The sequence below is a fragment of the Phallusia mammillata genome, chromosome 4, assembly GCF_965637545.1.
Source record: "Phallusia mammillata chromosome 4, kaPhaMamm4.hap1.1, whole genome shotgun sequence".
Classification (NCBI taxonomy): Eukaryota; Metazoa; Chordata; class Ascidiacea; order Phlebobranchia; family Ascidiidae; genus Phallusia; species Phallusia mammillata.
In genome coordinates, this window is record NC_137255.1 from 8,698,615 (window position 1) to 8,716,157 (window position 17,543).

A 17,543-nucleotide genomic window follows, 5' to 3' on the forward strand; every position below is an offset into this window, starting at 1 on the left:
ACACATTATTGCATGAAGTGTTTATTGTTGAATGAACGATATGTCGCAAATAAACTGCAGTTTGCCTTCATAAAACGACGTAAAACGATCGTGAAACACATGAAAATCAATCATGAAAATTTGAAATTTTTTGAAAATTAAATGAAAATTAAATGCTTTTTTTCATTTGTCAATCCAACTCAGAAAACTTTTCAACAGGTCAAGTATTCGTGGCGCAGTGAGATATGCCCGTGCCACTTGGTGGGAAGAATTCGGAGTTTGTGGGCAGTGATTGGTTTGTAGAACATGTTGGTAACCGGGCTGTTCCGATCGCTGTTAGCACTGAACAGCTGTGAATTAAATACAATCAACTCAATAAAATCCATTGTCAAAAAAGCCCTTTTGATAAAAAAAAACTACAGGAAAAGAAGGTTAGATTACGGAGTTTCTGCTACAGAACCGTGAAGTTGCTTATTTTTATGGCTAATTTCTAATTTAAAATAATTCAAAAACTGGAATATGCCTTTTCGCATTCAAGCGTAACAAAAAACGGCAAAATTTGTAGTTGCTATTTTTTTAGTAAGAAAACCAACGTAGTTTTTTCTTACCATTACTGTTCCTGAATTGTCGTTCACAGTTTTCCATGTCAGATCGGCAGCCAAATACGAGACCTTGTATTCTGTCACCCACTGGTCATGGCTGTTCCGTCCCTGAGTAATGACCCCAGTGATTGTTTTAGCTTCTCTTAAATCTACTTGAATCCATTGATCAGCATTATCTGCATAGAGGAAGACTTTGAAAAACGATAATATATTTTTGGGCGAATCAATTAAACGTACATGCTCCAAGTACTATTAGTTGCTAAATATTTTTTTTAATTTGACTTTGTATAAAAAAGTTGTATTACATAACTGTTAGTTTTGCAGGTTCAATTTACTACAAATGTTTATCATGTAGCCAGTTTACCTATGTGGTGTTTACTTATTAATATGTTTGTAAAAAAAATCCAATACTCTTTATTTATTTAAGCTCGTGATTGTTGTTTACTTTGCACAAAAACCTAATTGTTTGCTGACAATTGACACTTATTTTTACAAATGCGTTGAAATAAAAAAGCAGGCTCATTCTGACCATACGCGTGTGCAAAAATTTTTTTGGATTTTAGTTGAGAATATAGTCAGTTAAAAGTCACAACAAAACTTTTGGACGATTTTACTGACTTGTCGCAGCTGACCACGATCCAACCGAAACACCAGGAATAAAAGCTTGATAAAGTCTTGACCACTTTGGAGCATGTCGATGGTCAATATCTGGTCTCCAGTAAGACGATGCTGTAATAGCACTGTCGGGAATGTAATGGGTCTTAAGTCCCACCTTGCACAAACCATCTAAACAGTGTAAAGCAAAAAATAGTAAGTTTAGCAAAATATTTTTGAAAAATTTTGAAAAATTTTAGTTTACTTTTTTCAAATCAACAGGCTTTAACAGGCATGAAGCGGTCACTATTCAATAGTTTGCCATTTGCAAGTTACCATTTTCGTTTGTTTCGCATTAGTTTTTTTCTTTAATTTGCATAATCTGTTTGTTGTAAGCTTCCATTATTCTCAACTTCACATGTTACCTTTATTAGCCTGCATATTGATCTTGCTGAAATCGTTGCCTCCTGCAAAAATACAGAAAAAATTAAACAGTTGTCTAGAGTCTAGACTCTAGACAATCGTAGCCCTACTATCGCCCACCTTTTTTGCCATCACTACATTGACCTCCGCCTCCACAGCCACATCCACACCCACATCCGTCTGAAACAGCGTGAAAATTATAAAAAGGTAGCTTACGGACGATTACTTAGGTGAGTGCCTGTTTTTTTTCAAAAACTACATTATTAGTACATCGACTTACTGCATAAGGCTGCGAGGGCGAGCAGAAGAGCAATTTCTTTCAACATCTTTAAAGAGGCTGGTTTGAATTTCACCAAGTAACTTACAATCCTGGAAAAAAAAGGAACTCATATATTACGTTTGAAATTTTTTGTCTAAACAATTGTACAAATTAAAACAACACAATCCATAACCCCATGAAACAGTAAAACTGCTGCAAGGCGTTTCAAAATTTAGAAATACATTTGGATTAGAGATTAAAAGCAAATAGTTTTAAACCAAGACATTAACCCTTTGACAATTAAAGATAAAAAATATGTACAGGTAAATACTTTTACAACAAAGATATTCACACGACAAAATCAAAACCTACCTTGTTGGTAACTTCGTGTAAAACGAATGGCTTTCGATTCTTCTGTACCATGTATAAATACCCGCTGGTAAAGGTTACATTAATTAAAGAACTTCCCTGCACCGCAAAACTAATTAGAGCTTGTCGTTTGACAAACGACTTTAATTATTGCATATCGCACTTGCTAGACTCAGGGGCGGGCAACTTCTCCAGTCGGCGGGCCTGATGTGGGAAAATAAAGTACTTGGCGGGCCGGATTCCCGAATCGATACATTAATCGCGTATTTATACAGTGATTTAAAACGGATTTTTGACCACCTAAACCAGTGGTCTTCAACCATTTTAGCGAAATCGCCCCCTTGCTAGGGCACTGACTCAATATCGCCCCCCATTATATCGTTGTTTTTTTTAAGTTCTTGACTCTTGAGCATTTGCGTGCAATTAGATTTACCCAGCACCAACGAATGCTTATGTTAACAGTTAAAACCCAATTTAATTGCTACAACAACACTGAGGGTCAATTTCACGCAATTCTAACGCATCCAAGCAAAGTTTGTGACAACATAGACAAGATAACATCATACGATTATGCGCAAACAATAGCTATTTTTGTTATTTTGATTAAAAGTAATGGGGCATTACTCGGCAAAAGAGAAACCTATGCATTTCACATTAATAACTTACACTAGATTTATCAAATTTAAGGATGATACAAAAACTTCGCAGTTTTTGAAGCGCTAGCAGACCTATAGAAAGTGTAAAAGTGAAACAAGTTTGAGGGAAAGCTCGTTACCGTTATATTAAAAAGGTATAGCCGGTCACCATACATAGTGCATACACCAATTTAATGCATACACCACAGACTTAGATAGTTTTTTTTTGCTTAGATAGTAACGGCGGGAAAGTTTTTTGCTATTGGGGAGCGTTACTGTCCGTTACAACTATAATTTGACGTAGTATGCAAGTAGTGGGGGATTGCGGCAGACTGTGGCCGCGGGCCACATTACCATGTATGACCCGGAAACTGTCTGCGGGCCGGTCAAAATCCCGTCGCGGGCCGGATCCGGCCCGCGGGCCGTATGTTACCCGCCCCTGTGCTAGAGCGTACAACAATCGGTTACCAGGGTTAAACCGGTATTGTTTATGATAAAACTTAGTTTATTAAACACAAAAATTAAATGACAAACGAAAAAATGGAAAAGGGATAAAGGGCAAAATTCTGAACATTTCCACAGACATAATTGTTTTCAAAATGAAGGCTTTTCAAAACCCGGCAAGTCAAAAGAGTTGTTAACAATACATTTACGTTAAAATCCTGTGAAGGAAAAATGTTGTTGATTACAATATAATAGCGGACAAAAGGGATTTCGAGTAACTGTGAATTTGCGTCTTAATTTCTAAGTTAGAAATTACATCTCGATTATGACTAAAACATAATTTATCATAGCTGAACCTTGCAATGTCGCCAAGATTGCAATTTACTAATTACTTGTTTTAAGTGAACGTTCATCACAAAGCAATTAGGCAGTTCGAGGAAATTTTGTTGTATTTTTGTCACTTTCTATTAAGGCGGCACTCCAGCACTTTGTTGCCAGCGCGTGCTGCAAACCAAGTGTTTTTCTTGCAGCAAACGAGGAGTTGGCATTGTGCTGCAAAAAAACGTGCCATTGCGAAATAAAGTCGAGAAAAAATAACAAATGTATTTCGGTCCAACTAACTTACCGGTTTTCCGCTTCATCGTTTTTATCGCAAGAAATTGAATGCTATCTGGACAGTGGTTCCATCTTACAAATAGTTTTTTTTCTCAACCATATGTGTATTAAGAAACGATGCTAAAATACGCAGAAATTATTTGTGGTATTTCAAACCTGACTAATTTGATGTATGTCATTTACCCCGCTTTGAATTGTAACCCAAATACTGAATTAGAATTCAAAATGCCATACTCCAGTACTGTGGTCGGCAACCGCCGGTCCGCGGCCCGGTACCCGTCCGCTATGAGATCGATACCGGGCCGTATAGTTTTTCAGGTTAATGCTATGAAACATTTTGCCCATGTATCTCGTGAACGATAAACTAATTTAGGCATTTTTATTGCTGAATATTGTAGTTTTTCAAAAACCGGTCCGCGATAAAAATTTCGCTTTCAAAAACGGTCCGCAGTGCATAAAAGGTTGCCGACCTCTTCTCTAGTAAAGTTGTTACTACAGTAGTGTGATACAAGTCGGCATCACACAAGCGGAATTATATTCACTAGACTACATAGCACTTTCATTGCTCATGTTTATTTTGTAAGATAACACCCTCCACAATTAATGGGTTGTAGTGTTGATTTTCGTACCAGAGCTTATTCGTCTGGGTTTAGGAGGAACCAACTTGGATAAATAAGTTTATATTACACTCACCACTTTTCATTTAGTCAATAACATGTATGTTTTCAGTCAATTGGAAATAATGGACAAGTGTATAGAAACACCAAAGCTAAGAGTTGATAAAAAATCACTTATATTTTTTAATACATTTCCCGTCACCTTCGTACAGATACACAGTTATTTTGTATCTGCTTGCGTGGTAATATTAGATCGCCCTAGTTAATATGCTTTCAATCGAAATCAAATCCAGGAACTTAAAGCATCTTTAAACACTGTTCTTGTAACTTTGGACGTTGTTAATGAAATACTGATGTTGTTAATGAAATACTAGTGCAATACACTACTTGACAATGAAAAAACACCTTGACACATTATTGCATGAAGTATTTATTGTTGAATAAACAATAGGTCTATATAGCAAATAAGCTGCAGTTTTAGTCTATAAAACGACATAAAATGATCGTGAATTACACACAAATCAATCACAGGTGAAAACTAAATGCCATTTTGTTCACTTGTCAATCCAACTCAGAAAACATTTTAACAGGTCAAGTATTCGTGGCGCAGTGCGATATGGCCGTGCCACTTGGCGGGAAGAATTCGGAGTTTGTGGGCAGTGATTGGTAGATAGAACATGTTGGTAACCGGGCTGTTTCGATCGCTGTTGCACCTGAACAGCTGTGAATGTAATACAATAAACTCCATCAGATTTATTGCCGAAACTTTAAAATTAAGTTGACAAGGCTTGAATATGCCTTCTTCGCATTCAAGCGTAACAAAAAAACGACAAAATACTTAGTTACAAGAACGTAGTTTTTTTCTTACTACTGCTGTTCCTGAATTGTCGTTCACAGTTTTCCAGGTCAGATCAGCAGCCAAATACGAGACCTTGTATTCAGTCACCCAGTGATCAAGATCATTTCGTCCCTGAGTAACCACCCCAGCAATCGTGGTAGCTTTTTTCAATTTTATTTCAATCCATTGATTAGCGTTATCTGCATGTTAGAAGACTTTGAAAAACGACATTAATGGCAAAAAAAACACAGTTTAGGCAAAAATTCAAATGAAAGGAAGATGCTGAAAAAAACATTTATTGAAAAATAATCATTAATAGTTTAATCATTTGTATTTATTTATTGACCAAATATGGTTTTCTTCTGATGAAGGTTAAAACTATTCTATGAAATATTATCGACCGAACAAAAAGTTGTTTTAAAACCCTTGGGTTTTGCAGCTTTAATTTGCTACCTTCAAAAAAACATTTGATATCAATCCAATTTACCCATGTGGTATCAATTAGTTGATTAAGCACCTGGTCAGTGTTTACTTTTTGTACGAAAACTTTCTTACTGAAAATTAATGCTTTTTATAAACCCGTTCGCTCATACTGACCATACGTATTTACTATAATTTTTATGGATGTCAGTTACAAAAAGTTGGGTAAATATATTTTGTTTAAAGCCAAAACTTTTGATTGATTTAACTGACTTGCTCCAGCTGCCCACGCTCCAATCGAAACACCAGAAATAAAAGCTTGATAAAGTCTTGACCACTTGGGAGCATGCGTTTCATCGATACCTGTTCCCCAATAAGACGATGCTGTAATAGCCCCGTCGGGAATGTAAAGGGTCTGTAGTCCCAGCTTGCACAAAGGATCTAAAAAAGTGTAAAGCAGGCCTGCACAACATACGGCCCGCGAAGGTATTTAGTGCGGCCCGCAAGAAAATTTTAAAATACTTCACATTGAACTAAAAAAACGTTATGCCGCCATGCATTCGATTTTGTGTAATAATAACATTTTCCTCTATTGGACTTCTAAATGAGTAATCTTACTTCTATTCATTGTTTTATTAATTACAAAACAATCCCATCTTTGTTTCACACGCAAAGCTTGGTTATAGCGTTTAGTATCAATAGTAGAGCCTAGTCTAATCTTATGTGCGCGGGCAAGTGGGCTATTTTAGGATTGTCCAAAATGGCTGAAAACAAGAAAAGAAAGATTGAAAGTGAAGGCAGAGTGTTTAATCCGGAGTGGACAAGCAAATACTTATTCGCAGTGGTAAAGACAAAAATAATGTGTCTTGTCTGTCGAAATGTAATTTCCGTTCCGAAAGAGTATAACCTCAGACGTCATTTCGAAGGTAATCACCCGGACCTCACAAAATTAGATGCCAGTGAAAAGAGTCTTAAAGCAGAGAGTTTACGTAAGAAACTTTGCTCGGAACAAAACTTGTTCAAGCTTCCGGGGAATGAAAGTGTATCTGTTACCAAAGTGAGTTTTGAGATAGCCAGGAAATTGCTGCTGCAGGAAAAAGTTTCACAGAGGGCGAGTTTGTTAAAAAATGCATGTTGAGTGCTGTTTCATCGATTTGCCCCAAAAATCTTGATAAATTTCGAAAAATTAGCCTATCTCGATCAACTGTACAAAGAAGAGTTGAAGATATTGCACAAAACTTTACCGACCAGCTGCATGAATAAATTAAAGGATTCGCATTCTATTCGTTGGCTGTGGATGAAAGCACAGATTGTACTGATACAGCACAGCTTTTGGTGTTTATAAGAGGAATTGATGACAATTTCAACATATCTGAGGAGCTTGCTGGTATGCAGTCTATGAAAGGTCGGACAACTGGAAAAGAAATCTGCAACGAAATCGTTGATTGCATTACTACCAAATTATCCAGTGATTTCAAAAATTTGGTTGGAATGTACACTGACGGTACTCCTGCTATGTGTGGGTCTAAAAATGGAGCAATGGCTTGTCTGCAATCATTTATCGGCAGAAAAATAATTTGTCACCACTGCATCATACACCAACAGGTGTTATGTAGCAAGGTATTGCAATTTGACCATGTAATGTCTGTTGTTGTTTCCATTGTAAATTACATCCGAACCAGGAAACTGAAGCAACGACTATTTAAATCGTTTCTTGAAGAAGCTGGTGCAGAATATGGTGACGTGGTGTACCATACAGATGTGAGGTGGCTAAGCCGAGCAAAAGTGTTGAAAAGGTTCGTAGGCTTGAAAGAGGAAATAACAAGTTTTCTTAAAACAGATGCGCAAACGCGATTTTCCGAGCTCAATGATTCGTCTTGGAACGAAGATTTGTGTTTTCTTTGCGACATTACTTCACATTTGAATGAGCTCAACATTAGGCTTCAAGGAAAAGGAGCACTTGTTTTCGAATTTCTTGTTGCAATAAATGGATTCAAAGCCAAGTTGAGACTTTTCAAAAGTCAACTGTTAAAAGGAATATTGGTACATTTTCCGACCTGTTCGCAGCATATTTCGCAAGAGAGGCATTTGGCTACAGGAACTAAATACGCCCAACAAATCGAACTCCTTATTAAAGAATTTAACGACCGGCTTTCTCTTTCCTGTGAAGAAAAACTGCAGCTTAAAATCGTCGAAAACCCGTTTTTCATAGATTCGGAACAGGCACCTTCACATTTGCAAATGGAGGTTATTGATTTGCAGGCTTCATCTTTACTTAAAAGAAAACACGAAGAAAGCAATTTGCAAGACTTTTACAAGTGTTTGCACCAAAAAAAGTTTAAAAATTTGGTAACTCTCGCAAAACAAATGTTTAGCTTATTCGGCAGCACTTACATCTGTGAACAAACTTTCTCTGTATTAAACTTTAATAAAAACAAACAGCGATCTTCACTTGCTGATGGACATTTGCAAGATATTCTAAAAATTTCAAGTTCCAGTCTCGTGCCTGATTACGACGCGCTTGTTGCCAACAAAAGATGCAACATCTCTTATTGAATTTTAGTTACAAATTGTGTTCTTTGGGTTGTTGTTGATGCTTAAGAAAATTTATTCGTTCATGTGATATTGTTTGTCAGCGACGAAAGATAGCTAATAAAAAACGTCGTATGAAATCAGATCTGTTATAACTATAAGAGATAGACAGAACAAATTTCAAATTTTGCCTTGGTTATAACAGTTATATCCAGCATGACCGATACGATTTCAAACAGTATCGTGGTACACTCCAATAGAGTTATCATAGACTTATATAGGGACGTACGGTTTCCGGCCAAGTGCTCGCCGATTTTACTTTAAAAACATTTAAAATACGTTAGCATGCGGCCCGCGAAACATTTATGTGTTCCGTTGTGGCCCTTGCGTTGTTTTGAGTTGTGCAGGCCTGGTGTAAAGTAAGAAATGGTTGTAAAATATTTTTGTGATATTGAGGAAGTTTATTTCAACGAATTTGGTTAACTATTTACTAATGTATGTTAGACCTAAATAGGAACAAAGCGTTCACTATTTATAACTTTACGATCTACAAGACACCAATTTCGTTTCTGCACAAACATATCACATGTTACCTCTATTGGCCTGGATATTGATTTTGCTAAACTCGTTGTCTCCTGTGAAAAGGGTAGAATCATTTAAATCAGACATTTTAACAAATCCATTTTACCACCAACCTTTTTTTGCCATCACACCGATCACAACACTGGCTTCCACATCCACATCCGCCTGGAAAACGTACAGTATTTAAATAGGAAGTCAAGACCAAAGTGGATATCGTTTATAACCGTATTTTTTACAACACCATTTATGTTTATCGCTAAAATTTAATGAAACTAAACTTACTGCAAAATGTTGTGATTGCCAGCAAAGCTAAAACTTGTTTAAGCATTTTTAAGTTTCAAATTTAATTTAGACTTCAAAATGTTCTGCAAAACATTAACAGTTTATTTTTACACTGGTTTGCTAGGTGCAAAAAAGTCCATTAATGACGCAAATAAGTATGAAAAATCTTTGCAAAACTAAAAAAAAGAGTTTTAAAACTAAAACCATCTATCAAATAAACATATATAATTTGCTTTAGTTCAGCAAAGGCTATGATCACAACAGCTTCTTAAACCAGCATTTATACCCAGCGTTGGAGTCCCACTGTCTGGATAACTGCCCAAAACCGGCAATTAGAGGTAGTAAATAGAATAATGGATCATGCACATTCTTTACGCTGATCATTATGTAGTTTCGATCACTTGTCAAATCTGGACAGTGGTTTTTCCCCACATTACATTTTGCTGTTTTTTTTACCCCACTGCACACAAATCTAGCATTTAAAGGGTAGCAGTGTTAATATTCGCACCAGTTGGAGAAACTTTCACCTTAGTTTAGGACAGTGGTTCCAAACCTTTTTTTTACATAATTTTTGATAAATCAAGGAATATGCCCAATATATGACTTTTTGAATTAAGACTCTCAGTGGATTCAGATATAAGTTGGTTGTTACATGGGTTGTTAAATGAGGCTTTCGGAACCTATACTGACAGTCATTAAAGAAATGAGTAGATTTTAAAAATGAATAGACTCTATTCCAAACCAGCCTTTCTATTACTTTGGATAAGTTTGAGAGCCGATCAACTCTTTTTCGGATTGTAAGAAGTTTTGCCCCTTTTAAATCATTTAAAAGAATACCAGTTTGAAATTACAGATTAATAACATGACTAAGACCAAATATTATGTTTTTAGTAAAAGATTAAATTTATTTTACAGGAATTTTATCAAAACCACAACTCAGTTTTGGTTTCATGAAATAAGTATATGGTAGCACAAAGTTCATGAGGACAGGTTGGGAACAGGAAAATGGAATTGGAGTCTTGTTTCATGTATGAATCAAAATGTTTTTTTGGAGGGTCAAGTTTCAAACCCTTATCCTTTGTAACTTTGCCGAAGTATTGATTAAACTGACTTTACTCGAAGTCACATCCAGAAACGTAAAATATTTTCAAACTTTGTTCCTTTAACTTTGGACTTAAGTTGTCAAAACAATAACGGTGCAATTACGCAATAAAAAAAACACTGACACATTATTGCATGAAGTGTTTATTGTTGAATGAACGATATGTCGCAAATAAACTGCAGTTTGCCTTCATAAAACGACGTACAACGATCGTGAAAAACATGAAAATCAATCATAGATGAAAATGAAATGCTTTTTTTTTCATTTGTCAATCCAACTCAGAAAACTTTTCAACAAGTCAAGTATTCGTGGCGCAGTGAGATATGGCTGTGCCACTTGGTGGGAAGAATTCGGAGTTTGTGGGCAGTGATTGGTTTGTAGAACATGTTGGTAACCGGGCTGTTCCGATCGCTGTTAGCACTGAACAGCTGTGAATTAAATACAATAAACTCAATAAAATCCATTGTCAAAAAAGCCCTTTTGATAAAAAAAAAACTACAGGAAAAGAAGGTAAGATGACGGAGTTTCTGCTACAGAACCGTGAAGTTGCGTATTGTTAGGGCTAATTTCTAATTTAAAATAATTCAAAAACTGGAATATGCCTTTTCGCATTCAAGCGTAAAAAAAACGGCAAAATTTGTAGTTGCTATTTTTTAGTAAGAAAACCAACGTAGTTTTTTCTTACCATTACTGTTCCTGAATTGTCGTTCACAGTTTTCCATGTCAGATCGGCAGCCAAATACGAGACCTTGTATTCTGTCACCCACTGGTCATGGCTGTTCCGTCCCTGAGTAATGACCCCAGTGATTGTTTTAGCTTTTCCTAAATCTACTTGAATCCATTGATCAGCATTATCTGCATAGAGGAAGACTTTGAAAAACGATAATATATTTTTGGGCGAATCAATTAAACGTACATGCTTCAAGTACTGTTAGTTGCTAAATATTTTTTTAATTTGACTTTGTATAAAAAAGTTGTATTACATAACTGTTAGTTTTGCAGGTTCAATTTACTACAAATGTTTATCATGTAGCCAGTTTACCTATGTGGTGTTTACTTATTAATATGTTTGTAAAAAAAATCCAATACTCTTTATTTATTTAAGCTCGTGATTGTTGTTTCCTTTGCACAAAAGCCTAATTGTTTGCTGACAATTGACACTTATTTTTACAAATGCATTGAAATAAAAAAGCAGGCTCATTCTGACCATACGCGTGTGTAAACATTTCTTGGGTTTTAGTTGAGAATATAGTCAGTTAAAAGTCATAACAAAACTTTTGGACGATTTTACTGACTTGTCGCAGCTGACCACGATCCAACCGTAACATCAGGAATAAAAGCTTGATAAAGTCTTGACCACTTCGGAGCGTGTCGATGGTCAATATCTGGTCTCCAGTGAGACGATGCTGTAATAGCACTGTCGGGAATGTAATGGGTCTTAAGTCCTAACTTGCACAAACCATCTAAACAGTGTAAAGCAAAAAATAGCAAGTTTAGTAAAATATTTTTGAAAAATTTGAAAAAAATTCAGTTTCTTTTTTTTAAATCAATGTTAGGCTTCGACAGGCATAAAGCAGTCACTATTCAATAGTTTGCAATTTGCAAGTTACCATTTTCGTTTGTTTCGCATTAGATTTTTTCTTTAATTTCCATAATCTGTTTGTTGTAAGAACTTCCATTATTCTCAACTTCACATGTTACCTTTATTAGCCTGGATATTGATCTTGCTGAAATCGTTGCCTCCTGCAAAAATACAGAAAAAAAATAAACAGTGGTCTTGAGTCAATCGTAACCCTACTGTCGCCCACCTTTTTTGCCATCACTGCATTGACCTCCGCCTCCACAGCCGCATCCACACCCACTTTGGATTAGAGATTAAAAGCAAATAGTTTTAAGCCAAGACATTAACCCTTTGACAATTAAAGATAAAAATATGTACAGGTAAATACTTTTACAACAAAGATATTCACACGACAAAATCAAACCTACCTTGTTGGTAACTTCTTGTGAAACGAATGGCTATCGAGACTTCTGTACCATGTATTAATACCCGGTGGAAAATATCACATTAATTAGTAAAAGCTGCACCGCGAAAGTTAATTGAGTTTATCGTTTGACAAACGACCTTAATTTTTGCATGTCGCACGTGCTGGAACGTTCATCAATCAGTTGACAGGGTTAAAAAAGGGTTAAACCGGTATCGTTTATAATAAAACTTAGTTTATTAAATACAAGATATTAATTGACACACTCACGTATATTCCGAAAAATGGAAAAGGGAAAAAGGGGTAAAATTCAGAACATTTGCACAAACATAATCGTTTTCAAGATAAAGGCCTATTTAAACCCAACAAGTCAAAAGGATTGTTAACAATACATTTACGTTAAAATCCTGTGAAGGAAAAATGTTGTTGATTACAATATAATAGCGGACAAAAGGGATTTGGAGTAACTGTGAATTTGCGTCTTAATTCCTAAGTTAGAAATTACATCTCGATTATGACTAAAACATAATTTATCATAGCTGAACCTTGCAATGTCGCCAAGATTGCAATTTACTAATTACTTGTTTCAAGTGAACGTTCATCACAAAGCAATTAGGCAGATCGAGGAAATTTTGTTGTATTTTTTTCACTTTCTATTAAGGCGGCACTCCATCACTTTGTTGCCAGCGCGTGCTGCAAACCAAGTGTTTTTCTTGCAGCAAACGAGGAGTTGGCATTATGCTGCAAAAAAACGTGACATTGCGAAACAAACTTGAGAAAAAATAAGAAATGTATTTCGGTCCAACTAACTTACCGGTTTTCCGCTTCATCGTTTTTATCGCAAGAAATTGAATGCTATCTGGACAGTGATTCCATCTTACAAACAGTTTTTTTTTTCAACCATATGTGTATTAAGAAACGATGCTAAAATACGCAGAATATTTTTGGTATTTTAAACCTGACTAATTTGATGTATGTCATTTACCCCGCTTTGAATTGTAACCCAAATATTGAATTAGAATTCAAAATGCCATACTCCAGTACTGTGGTCGGCAACCGCCGGTTCGCGGCCCAGTACCCGTCCGCTATGAGATCGATACCGGGCCGTATAGTTTTTCAGGTTAATGCTATGAAACATTTTGCCCATGTAAAATATCTCGTGAACGATAAACTAATTTAGGCATTTTTATTGCTGAATATTGTAGTTTTTCAAAAACTGGTCCGCGATAAAAATTTCACCTTCAAAAACGGTCCGCAGTGCATAAAAGGTTGCCGACCTCTTCTCTAGTAAAGTTGTTACTACAGTAGTGTGATACAAGTCGGCATCACACAAGCGGAATTATATTCACTAGACTATATAGCACTTTCATTGCTCATGTTTATTTTGCAAGACAACACCCTCCACAATTAATGGGTTGATTTTCGGGCCAGTTAGACGCAGTTTCACCTGGGTTTTGGACAGTGGTTATTAACATTTTTATCGCGGCGAACCCCACAATATTCTCCACGCTTTCGTCGAATCCCACAAAGTGATTTGATTTTTTTGTTGCTTGTAAGTTTGCTGTAACCAACACCAGCAAATGGAGAAATATTTTTCAAACAGAGTTACAAGTTCGAGCCAAACAAACAATAACTTCAGGTCAGGCTGTTGTCAATTTGTGCCATTAAAATAAGCGTAGTTTACAAGATTTCTTTTAACCCGGTATAGTTTTGTCTTGAAAAACAAACCTTAGGACCTGTAGGGCGCTGAACAAGAAAAAGGTATCGTATCGCGAGCTTTGTTCCGTGTGTTGTTAGTCAGCAGTTAACACAAAATCGACCTAAATCAGCACTAAATCGAGCAAGTTCTTTTAAGCTTGGACTTATGTAGTTGGTGCAATAATCCACTAATACACAATTTCGCAATAAAAAACAGGGACTCATTATTGCATGAAGTGTTTATTGTTGAATGAACGATACATCGCAAATAACCTGCAGTTTGTCTGTATAAAACAACAACAAAAATGATCGTGAATTACATAAAAATCAGTCACAGGTGAAAATTAAATGCCTATTTTTTTCACTTGTCAATCCAATTTAGAAAACATTTTAACAGGTCAAGTATTCGTGGCGCAGTGAGATATGGCTGTGCCACTTGGTGGGAAGAATTCGGAGTTTGTGGGCAGTGATAGGTAGATAGAACATGTTGGTAACCGGGCTGTTTCGATCGCTGTTGCCACTGAACAGCTGTGGATAAAATACAATAAACTCAATAAGATTTATTATCAAAAATGTCACTATGATAAAAAAAAAATGCAGGAAAGGAAGGTAAGATTGCGGAGTTTCTGCTATAAAAACTGAAAATTTCGTATTTTGGGGGCTAATTTTTAATTAAAAATGAAATTGATAAGACTGAAATATGCCTTTTTGCATTCAAGCGTATAAAAACGGCAAGATACTTAGTTACAAGATGAAAATGAACGTAGTTTTTCTTACTATTGCTGTTCCTGAATTGTCGTTCACAGTTTTCCATATCAGATCGGCAGCCAAATACGACACCTTGTATTCTGTCACCCACTGGTCAAGGCTGTTTCGTCCCTGAGTAACGACGCCAGTAATTGTAGTAGCTCCGTTTAAGTCTACTTGAATCCATTGATTACCATTATCTGCAAATAGAAAGACTTTAAAAAACGACATTAATTGCACAAAATACATTTTGTTGGCAAAAAAGTTCCAATAATTGCAGAATATCTTTTAAACTTTGACTTATTAAAAAAGTCGTATTACGTAACTGTTGATGTTGCCGCATTTCCTTACAAATATTTAACATTAAGCCAATTTACCTATATATTGTTTTACTTGTTAATATGTTTGTAAAAAGCAAACAGTTTTTGTTGAACTATTTATTTTTTTGTTTTATTGTTTAACTAGTAAACGCAGGCTCATTTTGAGCATGGGTATTTACGATGTTTTTGGATTTAGGTTGAATATATACAGTTCAGTGGTTCTCAAACTTTTTCATTTTTTTTTTTCAAAACGGTCCCTTTGCCATTATTTCGAAGTCCTTAAGCCTGAATGTGTATTGCAGAAAAACAAAACTTGATTGCAGGATTTTAGCTACTGGTGGATGTACCAAATTGCGCAAAACAATGATCCAAAGACAGCATCTGTCATCACACACCCCAAAAAAACATTACGACTGTGCGCGAACAATTGCATTTGTGTGAGTTGGCATGCAATAAAGGCTGTTGTTAAGAAATCGAGACAGTCGATTCGCAATTCAATCTAAACTTTGATTTAAACTTATGCAGTAAACAAACTGACGCCTAATAAGATTATTGAATTACTTTAACCTTTACGCGACTCCCCAAAATTGCCTCACGGACCGCTAAAGGACCGCGGACTCCAGTTTGAGAACCGCTATATTATAGTCAGTAAATAAAACAAATCTTTCGGACGATTTTACTGACTTGTTGCAGCTGACCATGATCCAACCGAAATATCAGGAACAAGAGCTTGATAAAGTCTTGCCCACTTGGGAGCATGTCGATCGTCAATATCCGGTCGCCAATAAGACGATGCTGTAATAGCACCGTCCGGAATGTAATGGTTTTGAAGTCCCAACTTGCACAAACCATCTAAAAAGTGTAAATTAAGAAATGGTTGTAAAATTTTTTGTGTAAAAGTAGGACGTTTTCTAATGAAAGTTATAAATTACTAAGTTATTTAAAGACGAATGTTAGACCTAAACAGACATAAAGCGGTAACTATTTTTTGCATAATTTTCATTTTTGCTGAAATATTAATATTTTGTTTGTTGCAGAAACAAATGACATGTTACCTCTATTAGCCTGGACATTGATCTTGCTAAAGTCGTGGCCTCCTGCAAAAATACAGAAACAAATAAATTAGTTGTCTTTATAAGCGTATCTTACAATTACCTACCTTTTTTGCCATCACTACTGCTGCATTGACCTGCGCATCCACACCCGCACCCGTCTGAAAAAATGTGAAATGATAAAAGGGTATAGAAACAAAACATAAAAGAAACGATTATTTAAGTAATAATTTGTACTCCGACTTACTGCACAAGGTTGTGACCGCAAGCAAGAGAATAATTTCTTTCAACATATTTAAAGAGTAGGGTTTGAATTTTAACAAGTGGAATGTCCTGCAAAAAAGTGCACATAAATTACATTTGCAAAGTTGTATTTTTAAATATGTTTTTTAAAATAAGGACAATAATCTAGACTTCATACCCCTATAAAGTGCTGTATAAGATGTATATCTTTTTATTTGAAACACAAATAAATTGACAATCGAAAAAACATAATGCAACTTTTACCAAACAAATTACAGATATGACAAAAACAAAACATACCTTGTTGGTAACTTCGTGTGAAACGAATGCTTAACGTGCCTTCTGCACTGTGTATAAATACCCGGTGGTAGACTTTATATAAATTAGGTAATTTATCTGTTCTGGGAAACAAAAATGAGAGGCGAGTTTTTCGTTTGATAAATGACTTGCATGTCATGCGTGCTGGAGCATACATCAATCAGTTGACAGCGTTAAAAAGTGGGTGAACAGGCATTGTTCATCATACCATCTCGTGTATCCCAAATTCGGGCTTTGAAAATAAAAGAGGGTAAAATTATTTTTGAAAATAAACGAGGGTAAAATTAAAACGTCCGAAATAAACGCTTGGTCAAGTCTTCCCCACTTAGGATTATGCCACTCGACCACATTTCGTCGCCAACAAGACGATGTAGTTATAGCACCGTCGGCAAAGAATCTGTAATTTATTTTACGAAAATGCTGGTTATAAATCGCCAATGAACACAAATATGTTTTATTTATGTCACAAGATGATTTTTGTGTATTTAATACATTTTATGCGATTTTTGTATATCTAAAGGAAATAACTTCTGTTTGCTTCGACATTTATTTTGTCTAATTCTTTGTCGCCTTTGAAAAGAAACAGAGACGATAAAAAGAACAAGTAGTTGATTTCTTTCAGCAATGTCGCTAAGCCAAATTAAACACCAACCTTTTTCACCGTCACCGAAAACACCAATCTGGCACTGACATCCACATCCACATACGTCTAAAACAGGAGTGTACAACCTTTGTCACTGTGGGGTCAAATACAATTACCATCAATAGATCATAGGCAGAACCGTCATATAATACAAGGTGATTTAACTTTGTTCCTTAACAAATATGCCTAACTACAAGTATTATTTGCATTTGATTCTAGCCACATATTGTCAGGTCACAGAAAA

At 35.7% G+C, this 17,543-nt stretch overlaps 4 protein-coding genes and 1 pseudogene across 4 annotated transcripts; 1 reads left to right on the forward strand and 4 right to left on the reverse strand.

The window, feature by feature from the left end:
- Positions 1 to 5: 5 nt before the first annotated feature.
- On the reverse strand, positions 6 to 2,288 carry LOC145225452 (lactadherin-like). Its single transcript, XM_080092160.1, has 7 exons — positions 2,230 to 2,288; positions 1,879 to 1,967; positions 1,719 to 1,778; positions 1,601 to 1,642; positions 1,200 to 1,367; positions 588 to 757; positions 6 to 329 (listed from the first exon to the last, which is right to left on the reverse strand). The coding sequence occupies exons 2-7, from the start codon at positions 1,922 to 1,924 to the stop codon at positions 192 to 194; spliced, it is 624 nt and encodes a 207-aa protein (XP_079948286.1). The 5' UTR covers positions 1,925 to 1,967; positions 2,230 to 2,288; the 3' UTR covers positions 6 to 191.
- A 2,786-nt stretch (positions 2,289 to 5,074) lies between these two features.
- On the reverse strand, positions 5,075 to 6,423 carry LOC145223411 (retinoschisin-like). The gene is made up of 4 exons (XM_080089840.1): positions 6,414 to 6,423; positions 6,069 to 6,236; positions 5,406 to 5,575; positions 5,075 to 5,258 (listed from the first exon to the last, which is right to left on the reverse strand). Exons 1-4 carry the CDS (start codon positions 6,421 to 6,423, stop codon positions 5,121 to 5,123), a joined length of 486 nt encoding a protein of 161 aa, XP_079945966.1. The 3' UTR covers positions 5,075 to 5,120.
- LOC145225465 (EPM2A-interacting protein 1-like) lies at positions 6,363 to 8,253 on the forward strand (annotated as a pseudogene).
- Positions 8,254 to 10,551: 2,298 nt separating this feature from the next.
- On the reverse strand, positions 10,552 to 12,815 carry LOC145223412 (lactadherin-like). Its single transcript, XM_080089841.1, has 6 exons — positions 12,784 to 12,815; positions 12,102 to 12,154; positions 11,995 to 12,036; positions 11,589 to 11,756; positions 10,979 to 11,148; positions 10,552 to 10,721 (listed from the first exon to the last, which is right to left on the reverse strand). The coding sequence occupies exons 1-6, from the start codon at positions 12,813 to 12,815 to the stop codon at positions 10,584 to 10,586; spliced, it is 603 nt and encodes a 200-aa protein (XP_079945967.1). The 3' UTR covers positions 10,552 to 10,583.
- Positions 12,816 to 14,211: 1,396 nt separating this feature from the next.
- LOC145225454 (lactadherin-like) lies at positions 14,212 to 16,737 on the reverse strand. The gene is made up of 7 exons (XM_080092164.1): positions 16,639 to 16,737; positions 16,343 to 16,428; positions 16,203 to 16,256; positions 16,099 to 16,140; positions 15,728 to 15,895; positions 14,754 to 14,923; positions 14,212 to 14,504 (listed from the first exon to the last, which is right to left on the reverse strand). The coding sequence occupies exons 2-7, from the start codon at positions 16,386 to 16,388 to the stop codon at positions 14,367 to 14,369; spliced, it is 618 nt and encodes a 205-aa protein (XP_079948290.1). The 5' UTR covers positions 16,389 to 16,428; positions 16,639 to 16,737; the 3' UTR covers positions 14,212 to 14,366.
- Between the last annotated feature and the right edge of the window lie 806 nt (positions 16,738 to 17,543).